Source organism: Chrysoperla carnea, chromosome 2, assembly GCF_905475395.1.
Source record: "Chrysoperla carnea chromosome 2, inChrCarn1.1, whole genome shotgun sequence".
Lineage (NCBI taxonomy): Eukaryota > Metazoa > Arthropoda > Insecta > Neuroptera > Chrysopidae > Chrysoperla > Chrysoperla carnea.
The window spans coordinates 24,588,956-24,601,067 of NC_058338.1; the positions used below are offsets into that span (position 1 = coordinate 24,588,956).

General features: G+C 27.0%; 1 protein-coding gene across 2 annotated transcripts in view; it reads right to left on the minus strand.

Annotated features, from left to right (window-relative positions):
- Positions 1 to 12,112, minus strand: part of LOC123294229 (rho guanine nucleotide exchange factor 11) — a 73,588-nt gene that overhangs the window by 31,270 nt on the left and 30,206 nt on the right. For both annotated transcript variants that reach the window (XM_044875344.1, XM_044875345.1), the window contains 12 exons: positions 10,115 to 10,247; positions 9,785 to 9,969; positions 9,277 to 9,432; positions 8,938 to 9,150; positions 8,527 to 8,813; positions 7,395 to 7,572; positions 6,710 to 6,821; positions 5,413 to 5,580; positions 5,261 to 5,320; positions 4,983 to 5,094; positions 4,813 to 4,894; positions 4,285 to 4,340 (listed from right to left, as the gene is read on the minus strand). In XM_044875344.1, coding sequence (XP_044731279.1) covers positions 4,285 to 4,340; positions 4,813 to 4,894; positions 4,983 to 5,094; positions 5,261 to 5,320; positions 5,413 to 5,580; positions 6,710 to 6,821; positions 7,395 to 7,572; positions 8,527 to 8,813; positions 8,938 to 9,150; positions 9,277 to 9,432; positions 9,785 to 9,969; positions 10,115 to 10,247 — 1,742 coding nt within the window. The remainder of the gene's footprint in view (positions 1 to 4,284; positions 4,341 to 4,812; positions 4,895 to 4,982; positions 5,095 to 5,260; positions 5,321 to 5,412; positions 5,581 to 6,709; positions 6,822 to 7,394; positions 7,573 to 8,526; positions 8,814 to 8,937; positions 9,151 to 9,276; positions 9,433 to 9,784; positions 9,970 to 10,114; positions 10,248 to 12,112) is intronic.

Consider the following 12,112-nt stretch of genomic DNA (forward strand, 5'->3'; position numbering starts at 1 on the left):
ATTTCATTCGAAAAATTATTTTTCGAGATATTTATACGTAAAAATTGCAAATTTTGTTAAATTTCGACAATATTAACTTTTTTTTATGGCGATACAGAAACTTAAAATTATTGATATACATAAGTTAATAGATAAACGATATCGAATATTGAAAACGATCAGATACCTAGAAACTAGATAGAATTTATCGAAATGTATTTCGTAACCGTATCCATTCATTGTAAGATGTGTGTATCTTTAAATGGTACCTTCGCCTTGTCCCCGAGGTTGTTATACGTAAATAGAACCTGCATTCGCATCGTATCTACTCAATAAATGATGAAAGTGAAAAAAGGATAGAAAAAAACTATGATAAACATCCGAGACATAAAACACAACATAAATAAAACAGTGTTTCTCAATAGTAAACATCAAAAAACTTTCAAATATGGTGTTTACATTTGACACTGAAATAAAATTAATGGTTTTAATGCAAAAAATAAGAACCTTCTTATACAAAAAAAACTTGATTTTACGACCGCCCTCTCTTATTTGATATTTAACCGATGTCTATACAGATACTGATAACGGGTCCACTGCGAACGACGTAATTAGGACGAACTATTATCGCCAGTTTGTTGGGGTTTATTTAATTTGAATTATTGCCATCTGTTAGTCGAAGTTGAAACTACTGAAAACGGGTTCATTTTCTGTTTTGACTAGTACGAATTATTATCGCCAGTTGGCGTGGTTACAAACGATGACGCGACGCGACAGTATCGGCAACATACCATATTGAAAACAACGGTTCTCGAATATAGACATAAAACCTTTAGCTTTTATAACATTAATTAATTAATTTCAAATATCTTTATTCAAAGTTGTGATTTACTATTTTGAATCACCATGTGAATTCAGTTTAATACAATTTTGAAATAAGATGAAAGCGGACACCCACTTTAACGAATATTTATTTAATTTCCACGAATTATCGTTAATGACTCTTTTAAAATTAATGTAATTATCTATTAATAAAAAAAATTATATGACTTTAATTTCCGCTTCCAAAAATGAAGCTGAAAAGTGGGATGATAATAACACCTCTTGTTGTGTTAAATTTGAAAAAAAATTAGTTTTGATAAATAGTTCGCGCTAAAACAATAAAATTTTCAAAATATTTTATAATTGTTTATATTTTTAATCGATATATTTGTTTTCACGTCGTTTAAGTAATACATAAAACGAATAAAACTTTTCACGCGATGTGCTGTCAAATAGGACTAAGAAACCTTTTTTACATTTAAACTTTTGCTCTATCTCTAACGGTTTACAAGACGGGAATCCTTAGCAAGCTATAAAAATTTCATCTTGATATCTATTTTCGTTTTTAGTTATCGTGATCACAGACAAATAGACGGACAGACGCAGAAACAGCCGAAAATGGACTTTTTAGATGAATTTATGAACACCTATACCAAAATTTTATTGCTCCATTAATGATAATCATTTTAAACCATAAATTAAAGATGCCTGTAAAAAATTTATAATAGTAAATGTCAAACAATTCATGACCTTCTTTTCTGAAATACTCAATGAATTATGACTATTTTACACTTAAACAAATTGAAAATTGTGCAAATAATTTAGTTGTATAAAGCAATTCTTTCGAGTGTTATGGAAGGAGAATAAGTCAATAAGATCAAGAGAGGTGGAGGCTATAAAGCAGTGGTTTTTACTTTTAAGCCCAGTGAAGCGGGCGGGTATCAAGCTAGTGGGTAAATAAATTTCATTCATAATAAACTCACCCATCTCTTATTCATTGTTTGGTTTCATATGTATTTGATGTGATTTGGTAAAAACAAAAGCGCATGTCTATTAACGAACGAAAATTCATAAAAATATATACCCGCCTTTGTACCAATTATATTTTTTCCTACACTTTCTTTATAATAGCTTTACATATAGAGACCATGAAATCATAATGAAGCCAAATTTCTATGATACCATTTGAACGATTCATAAAAATAAGTTTAGTAATAAAGGAAAATTTGTTTTTAACCTTTAGCCAGAGTGAAGAAAATAATTTTCGATTTTCGTGTTTCTTGTTTTGTAAAAAAAATTTATTGATAACATGATACGTACAAACAAATCGAAGGAAGTTTAAAAAATCATGAAAATACAAAAATCGAAAAGCTCGATTTCCGTAAATTCAACACTTGACTCGCGAAAAAACCTTTTTTCTGTATTTTCAAACTTGCTTTTATGAATCCTCCAAATGGAAGACAAAAAGAATCATAGAAGACAGAAATTTTACTTCAATATGGGCTCACGGTCTAATAGAAAAAGTGTGCAAATATGTTTGACTTTTCAAAAAGTCATATTATATAAACAAAAATGATGTCATTGTATTGTAAAAACATAACATTAAATGAAACTTTAAACAAAGGAATCAAAATTTACAACACGTGTTCAAATCGATTTATATAAAATTGCAATGATAGAAGATACTGAAAAATCAATAATTTTCAATGGATTTCAGTACAGTTAAACTTCTTTCATTTTATATTAACTCAATAAAGTCTTATAAATTACAGATTTTCAACCCTCTAGCTCAGTTTGGACAGGTTGTGGAAACGCACAAGCCTCAAAAATCACAAAAATGTATGATGATACATCGATACAAAAACGATGAAAGAAAGCTGGAATGTTGACATTCCCAAAAGATACTCCCTTAACATCAATTGAACCACCATACCGATTTTCAACGTTCTAACTCAAATTGGAGAGGCTATAGTGATCGAAAAACAGTGTTTCTCTTGGAAATCCCATGAAAATTCTGAAATTAACAGCCACTTTCATAAAATTTTTCTGTTTAATTAATCCTACATATCGAATTTCAGCTCATTTGAACCATAGAGGGCTGTTGGAGATGCCAAAAAGCATCGATTCGAATAATCGAATTGTGATTTAACTCCCATTATCAAATAAAAGTTAGCTTTTTTTCTAAAATATAAAATATTAGTCATAAAGTAATTAAATATAAAATCTAGTAAAAACATAAATTTGTTAAAATTGTATAAAAATAGAATTTAGTGTTTATTTATTTATATAAATTAAATGAAAATATGGGAAGTAAATCGTTATTTAGTATAAACGATCAAGTAGTAAAATATTATATTTATTTTCTGGTTCTTAACAAATAACCAGCAATTCACATGTTTTACATTTAACGTACAGCACTATTTTACAATTAAAGAAATATCTGTTTGCTCGCTTCGCGTAGTAATCTTTTTATCAAATTCAACTTTTAAACAATCGTGCTAATCATCAACCACCCTTATACTTCTCTTACTTCTCTTTAGTTATACTTCTTCGATAATAACAAATATAATAATTTATAAATAATGTAAACAAATGATACATACTCCAATTAACCTATCTATTGAGTTCATAGATGACACTTAATCTGTCATCTTTCTATCCTTATTTATTGTGAGTGACATTTCGTTTATCATCTAACTGTACGATGTTAGAAAATTATATGTAACTACAACATGTAATTTTCGCGTCACCCTGTGCGCGTGCATCATAAAGATTCTGGTTTCCATATGAAAACATTTTTCAATTGTTTATTTATGATTTTTGGATGGCGCGACGTGTCAATCGAATAATGTTATAAAATTGTCTAAATAAAGAAAATGATTTCCAAGATTCCGATAATCAACTTTTTATCTCATGTAGAAATGTAAATAATGCTAATTCTATGAATTCCCAGAAATTGCAATATGTAATGCTTTAAAACAAATTTTCTTTTTTGTATATTTATGCAGTAATTTCCAAAAATAGTATATAACAATAGTCAAAAATAGTCAATAGTATCGATTATAAAGTGCATATAGTTTTTAATTATTTTACGTGCACAAAAATTTTTTTATTAACAGTAGAGTGCAACCACACACATCATTTTCATTTTTAATATAAATTTTAAAATAGTTTTACGGTAGTTAATAAAATGTACTACGTGTATTAACTATTACAGATTAGCGACCGATATCATGAACTGTATTAAAAATTTAGTAATGATATTTTCGAAATATTCTATTAACTTTGAATGATAAAAATTTTTAACCTGAAAGAAAAATAGTATGGCTTTTCAAGAAACCAATGGAATTATAAAAAATAGATGTATTCGTATAAAACACTCTGTTTAAAATATTTTCTAATAAAAGATTTGCTCGTAGTAATGAATTGAAAAGTAATAACAAAAATAGAATAATAATTTATAAAGAACAAAATTTGACTTACTTGGATTTAGATAAATTTGGATCACTAATTTTTCGCCTCTCTTTAATTTGTCGTCTCTGTAATTTAAAAAAAGAAACATTATAATTGAATCCTTGAATTAAAATATAATTTTACACCATTTTTAAAATTTAATTAAAAATAATTGAAATTTCTTTTGGAACACAAGGATTTGCTGTCCGAATAGTTCGATGATATTTTAATGTTTCAAAAAACAAAAAAATAAACAAATTGGTTGTTTACTTTTCAAAAAAAAGGAATCCCTCAGAATCCCTTCCAAGAATCCCTAATCTTGATACCACGACGTCTACTTTATATGCGTAATTACCCTGTTAAAGGATGTCTTTGGTTAAGGCATTACTTCACGCATACATTATTTCTATTAGCCCCCGCATTTACCGAATTGGGGGCAGATATTAGCTTCATAACATCTTTCTTTCAAATAATTTTAGGAAAGGTATTGGAAAATGTTTTCCAGCAAGAGTAAAAATTTGCAATTGAAATATCGAAAAAAATATTGAAAATGCTTACCTTTTGTGATTGTTCTTTGTAACTCTCTGATCGATTGATGCTTGTTTGAGTACTCTTTGGCCTTGGAAGACGTGCGGCAAAACTGTAAATAAATATTTTAAAATATAGTTATTCGTCTAATCAGCATAAAATAATTATAAACGTCGAAAAAATCTAATAAAAATACATACTTTTCATGTATTGTCTCTTTATCACAGGATTCAGGCTCTGGAGTATCTTCGGAAGCATCAGAACGTCGATCAGAACCAGAACGAGTTATCGACGTAGTTGATTGTGGTCGATCTGGAAACAAAATATACCGTAATTCATTTATAAGATATTTATTTGAATATTTTTCTGGGTTCTGAATATAAGGAAGAATAATGAAATTTTACGAACAAATTTGATATCCGAATAAAAATTTCTGAAAGCATCCAATAAACAAAAGTTAAATTAAAAAATATTTTACCTGAACTACATTCCGTTTCTGCGGATTCTTTTTCTTCATTTTGTCTTTTTTCACGTTCAACTGAAATAAAGAAATAATGTTAAATTCTAAATTGGAAAATGTAATATATTAAATTATTTAATGAAAACGTATTTTTTGTAAATAAAAATTACCTTGTATAAAATTCTGTGAACTAGGTTTTCGTTTGGCATCTCTTGAATCAGGTCTTATTCGACCCATAATTTTACTAAGTGGATCTCCTTTTTCTTTTTTAACAACTGGTCCTGGGCAATTTTCTTCAAAACTTTTTACACAATGTCGATGTATATTTGAATGACAATCTGAAATAGAAACAAAATTTACTTGCATGTAGTACTATAGCTATAAGATATTTACATGAAAAAACTTATTGAAAATAATGTGAAAATTGATTTTTACTAGACCTTAAAGACCGGCAGCTAATAACACTTTCCATTGTCATGTTAACTAATGTCTAACAGTGCTTTTTTTAAGACAGTTTAAAGTGTTGATTGCTGCCGGTTCATTATTTTTGTTATTTGTATTAAGAAAATAAATTGCGTACTCATATTATTTTGTTGTTTATTTGATAAACGTTGCGTTAGGTAAACAAACAAAACACGAAGAATATATATCACACAAAAGATTCAAGAATACTTAAGCACTGGCAGAGTTAATAATATGGATTGAAAATTATAATATCAGCTAATACAGAGAAAATTTCAGAGAAGTTTTTTATTCTTATATAATAAACTAATTCACACAAAAAGTTTAGAATCATAAGTTTTATTTTCTTTAATTACTACTAATTTAAATAAAATATCATTTATTTCACAAACGCTCGAAAATAAAAATCGTCAACTATTCTAATAAAACTTTTATAAAATTAGCAATTAAAACTTAATTTACACTTGAATAATTTCTATTAAAATTTCATAATACAAAAGTGATGATATTGCACATGCAATTCGTCTATTTAATATTAAAAACCAAACATATTACATAACAAACAAAAAATAATCAAAATATTTGTCATTTTGAGAAAAAAACCAAATTATTATTTGACTGTTTATGGGTTATATAATATATTTTGTTTTTAATTGAATATAAACAAATTATCTTTGTAGTGTATTATTTTTAGTCGTTGGGAATTGACCGCAAAGCTGTTTAAATGAAGTAGAAAGTAAAACAACATTCATTACTAATTTATTATGGTACATCATATTGCAGAAAGAAGGACCTTAAAAATCATCGTTATTTCCCATTATTAATCTAATAAAAAATACACTTCTATTATTATTGCGAATAAGAACAGAAAGGTGTAGTAATTACTGCACTTTGTTTTGCAAATGTGGAACCGCTCTTTTATTCTATCACTTAATAAAATATGAACAATCCTTCTGCCAGAAAAAATTGATATTTATTTATATTACTTTAAATTGTTAGACTTACTTGAACATCGATATGCTTGAGGTCCAATACCCCATATTAACAATTGACAATGATTACAATAATTTACAGTGTAATACTGATAGGCAATAAAATGATGACCTCGTAAATTCATCTGAAAAGATTAAAATCAAAATTTAAATAATGATAAATTTTAAAGAATACAATAGATAAGATTCAAAGATAAACTTATGATTAATAAATCATTACAAATAATTTTCAAAGTTATTATTGAGGAGAAACCTAAAATTACATTTGTTCTTAAAATTTTAACGATAAACTTGTAAGAATGTTCCTAGAATCCCATTTGATCATAGTTTGGACGAGGCTAACACTTCTACAATAGAAGCCATTGGCAAACTTATAATTATAAAATAAATTCAAATAAACTAAATTTGAACAAAAAAAATGTAGCCTATTTTCACCGGGCACGAACCTTAAGCAGGTGAAGAGTGGCACCACTTTGAAAGTTTTCCACTTTGAAAGATAAAACAGTTTAAATTTTCAATCAATGATAAACTTATTTTTCTATATTTCAATTCAATTAATTATTATTATATTCAATTAATAAAAACAGTCGAGACAAATGATCATACACATGAGATGCTCTTTTAGATACCCCTAAACACCAGTTTATAGATTTTATTTTTGATGAACCAATTAAATGCTGAATTAATTTTAAACCTACCTTTCCTCTCCTTCCAATAATTTTTGTCCTTAAACTTTTATCACGGCTAACAAAACTTGGAAGACGTTCTAAATCACTATGACCTAATCGTAATCCAAATATCCTTGTAAAAACTGTGGATAGTGCCACAGCAGACGTATATTTTCTAGGATCAACAGGTTCATGATCTAAGTCTTCTCTGTAAAAAAAATAAAAAACAAATTAGATAATAATTTAATATTTATAATAAATATTTATTCTAAAATGTTGCCCAAAATAGAAAATAGATAGTTGATACGTTTTAACCCTTCTCTCTACTACAAGCATTATCGTTTTGCGTTCAGTTCTTTAACACTTAATACTTACAATTATTATTAATATCAATTAATATTTGAAGAAAATAATATTGTCATCATTTAAAATAAATTTATAATATGATAATATGCAAATAATAATTGAAGGTGAATTAGTTATAACATCTTTTTTTATAGTTTATGTCCATTCATAGCAAGGTTAAAATTACTTCTTTCTATTCAAGGATTTTTTGCGAAATTACGCAAAAAAATGTACACTGTTATTCAAAGTATGTGAAATTAAAACTGACAGCATAGAAATGAAGTCCGGAAAAGGCAATTGAAAAATGATTACTCAATGAACTAGAGTGCACACTTATACTGGGCATTAATTTTATTATTACATATGGCAGCTTTGAATAATATTACATATGAAAACTTGCCATGTCATAAGAACTTAAAATCTTATAAAAAGATACTTTAAGTTAAAAAAGAAAAATTTATACTTTATATTAGGGATGGCGAACCAATGGTACGCGACACAATATTTTGGGCACGACACCGATCTCAAAATTCACTATACCGAACAGCAAGCAATATATATGAACTGGCTTATCTAGCGCATATAAAACAAAGATTGCAAGTGATTGGAAGTTTCCTTTTAGTATACATTAATAACATCCACAAACTTGGATTTAAAGTACGTTAAAGCGAAAACAACTAATTTCGATAATGAATTAAAAGAATTAAAAAACTTGGATTTCTATGAAAGTTTCTTTAATAAAATTTCAATTTTATTAAAGATTTATGAAATCATAGAAAAATAAATACTATATAAAAATTTAATCATGAGCACTTACAAATATGGAGTCAATTTTTTCTGTAGGACATCTTCAATAATTTTATTTTCAACTGATTTTTCATGAATACTTTCATCAAGAATTGCATCAGATGGTCCATATAATGTACCTAAGCCAGCATTACGTTTTTGTCGAAATTCTGCCAAAAGTTCATTTAATTCTTCTTTTGCTTTAGCTCGTGCTTTTAAAAATACTTTTCTTAATATTTCTTCTTTATCTGCTTCTTTTTGTAGAACATCATCTATTTCTCGTGCAACATTTTCGTCAACATTTTTCAAACGTAATGGCTAAAAAATTAAAAGAAATTAGAAATTTTTGTTAATCCATTGGTCTATCCGTATTTAGTCAAACTGGGTAAATTTAAGTGTGACTAAAAACTAATTAAGGTAAATCATTGATATTAAAACTTACAGAACCAGGTACAAGAAAACTGGAGTGTATTTCGTATGCCCATTTTTTCATATCTTTAGCATTACCTTCTTTATATAAATCTGTTATTAAATAAAATAAAATGCTACTGGGATCACAATTTGTTAATATGTAATTCATAAATACAGCTAAATGAGCTAAATGCTCCCAAAGACGGGATAACGACTTAAATGGTCCATCTTCTATTGGCTGCTCCTGAAATTTTAAATTCACATAAATATATTATTTCAATTTTTTTAAAGATTTTTTATACCATTTTTTAACAAAACAAACATAAATTTTCAATAGTCACAAGTATAACAATAAACATTATCAACTTACCACTTCCTGGTCAGACATTTCATCTTCCATACTAATTATATGCTTCTGTGTTACATTACTATTTGCGGCTACAATTGGTGTTGATGGTAATGCAATTGGAATATCAGGCAAAAGTGGCATATTTTCAGGAGGATGATCAGTAAATGCAGGTGGAGGCTAAAATTAATATTTATCATTAATATAATACATATTCAAGATATAAAAAGAACTAGATGTAATAATTAATTATATGTCAGTGCGTGGACTGTTTATAATCATAATGCTCAATTGGGAAATTTACGCATGGTTTTTACTAATGAGTGATAAAGGTACTATTTTAAAATCATAATTTTTTTAATCAGATTTTTTTATAAGCTTATACAGCTTATAAACAGATACACAATTTACAGAAACGATTAAGTTAGATTTCCTTTTATCGATTTTGACAATTTTTTTACGAATTATAAATTTATAAAGAACTAAATTTGTCTGGAGAAATTCCTTTTTGTAAGAAAAATAAAATACTTACATCTTCATGAATATCACTATGGTCCCCTGAACTTCTTTGACTACTTGCCCCTGTGCTCCTACGATGCATGTTTGGACTCCTTTCTCGATATGAACTTGGATATGGTGGAGGAGGCGTTCCTGGTGGTGTAATGTGTCCTCCAATATTTTCTATGTTCCATGAATCACATCGAATTGGTTTCATATCTATAGTAAGTTATTATGATTAATAATTATTTCAAACCTGCTATTTTGTGATTTTATATCGAAAATATTGCTGATTGCATTATGCCCGTCAAGTTTTTTTAATCTTAAAATGTATAAACAAATATATAAAAATAATTAATCGAACCTGTCAAATCACTCATTGATTCTGAATTGATTAAACGTTGCATCATATCTTGCGGTGGCTTTAAAATCAATGGATCTGGACTTGAATTAGTACGATGGTGCGTATTAACAATATGTGGCGTTTTGGAACTACACTGTAATTGTAAAATAATTGTAAATTAGATATTGAATTTATATATATTGAAAAATTTAACAAGGATTTTATATTTAAATGACACAATATGGTTTGATATTATCCATTGAACATTTAAAATATAAGTTTTACGGAACAATATACTATTTTATTTAAGTGCATTCAACGGACTTTCATCAACTGAAAAAAGGGTAACTTGTGCATCGAAATTGTAAGTTATTAGGTAATGAAAACCATGTTAGTACTCGTTTTGAAAATTTCTTTTTAAAGTTTTCCGTCAATTTGAGTGCCATAAAATAAGGTTAGCAAGTCTTCAAATTGTAGCTGAGACAACTTTTTTTTAGAAAGCAAGAGTCACGAATTTTAGTTACTATTTCCTGAATTAAATCATTTAGAATTCGTTTTGGAATATTTTAATTGAAAAGTAATTTCGTAAATTAATTTTTTTCATATAAAAATGTTTGGAACGATTTGACTTGAATCTTTTGACATATATATTCAAAGGTCTATTGGATCAAGATCAAGTCGGGTTTATTGGATTTCGCTCTTTAAAAATTTTTATAAATAATTAAATAATTATAAAATTTTCACTGTCAGGCTTTGAAATACCGAAAAATTTTAATATTCAATTAATTTTATCGAATTCTAGCAATTTATTAACAAATTAATCACACTGATGTTTACTTCCATGAAAAAATTTCTCAGAAGTTGATTTGTAAAAATTATCTTGAATATTTATTGCCATGCATATTCCTACGAAATTAGTCGCGTTTCACTCAAATTCCAGGAAAACTTTCAAATATTTACATCAGGCCTATTTCTAATTTTATTAATATTAAATGTTTATGTTCTTGAATTATCAAAGAATAATTTTTACAAAGATTTTTTTGTATTTTTGCAGGAGTCGTATTAAATCCAAAGTGGTTAGACATAAAAAGATCTAAATTTTTTACCATTTTCAATAGAATAGCGACTTGATTATTAAAACTTAATATTTCAATGTAATTAAAAATACGTTTAACTCACTTTTATATTTTAATAATATTTACATATTATTTTATTGTAACTAAAAATATTTATAAATGTATTAATAAATTAATATCAATAAAATTCGATTATATATACACAATCTTATTATACAGAGGGTGATTTAACACTTAAACAATAACGGTAGATTAGTTGGGACGAAGTTTAATACGAAAATAAAGTTTGCGTTAAAACTGATACAAAAATACGCAATAACTTTTTAGCAAAATAATTATATACGCGTAACATAAATCTTTAAATACGTATTTCATTTATTGCACTGTAATATTAAACTAAAGTTTGAATAAAACAGACAATCCACGGAAACATATTTTTATTCGAGATAAGATTAATTAAAAAAAGTATTTAGATAACATAAGTCAACCCGAATTAGAAAAATCAATCTTCTGCTTTTCCGGCTCGATTCACTCTGCTGTCGTAAAGTACTGTTTCGGGCATCTGGCTCCATTAAAATATTATACGGTAAGAGAACGAGATTCGATTTGTACTATAGTGATACATATAATGAAAACAGTTGTATGTTTAGTGTAGCAAGATATTTCGAACTTAAAAAAACGACTATCGAAATTCTCTAGAATAAACTTTTAACTCTCCCTCTTCTTACGTAAGATTCTATCTCGTTTCCAGAATAGTAATATGTTGTTAGAAAAGGATCATTTACACTAAAACCCACAGTTTATCAAATTTAAAATGGATAAAAATGAACGCATTTACGATTTTAAAATTGTAATAAATAATAAAAACTAGATTTTTAGTATTAAATTTCGACTTACAAAATATTACGTAAGAATGGGTTTTGAATTAGAAGTTATGTTATTG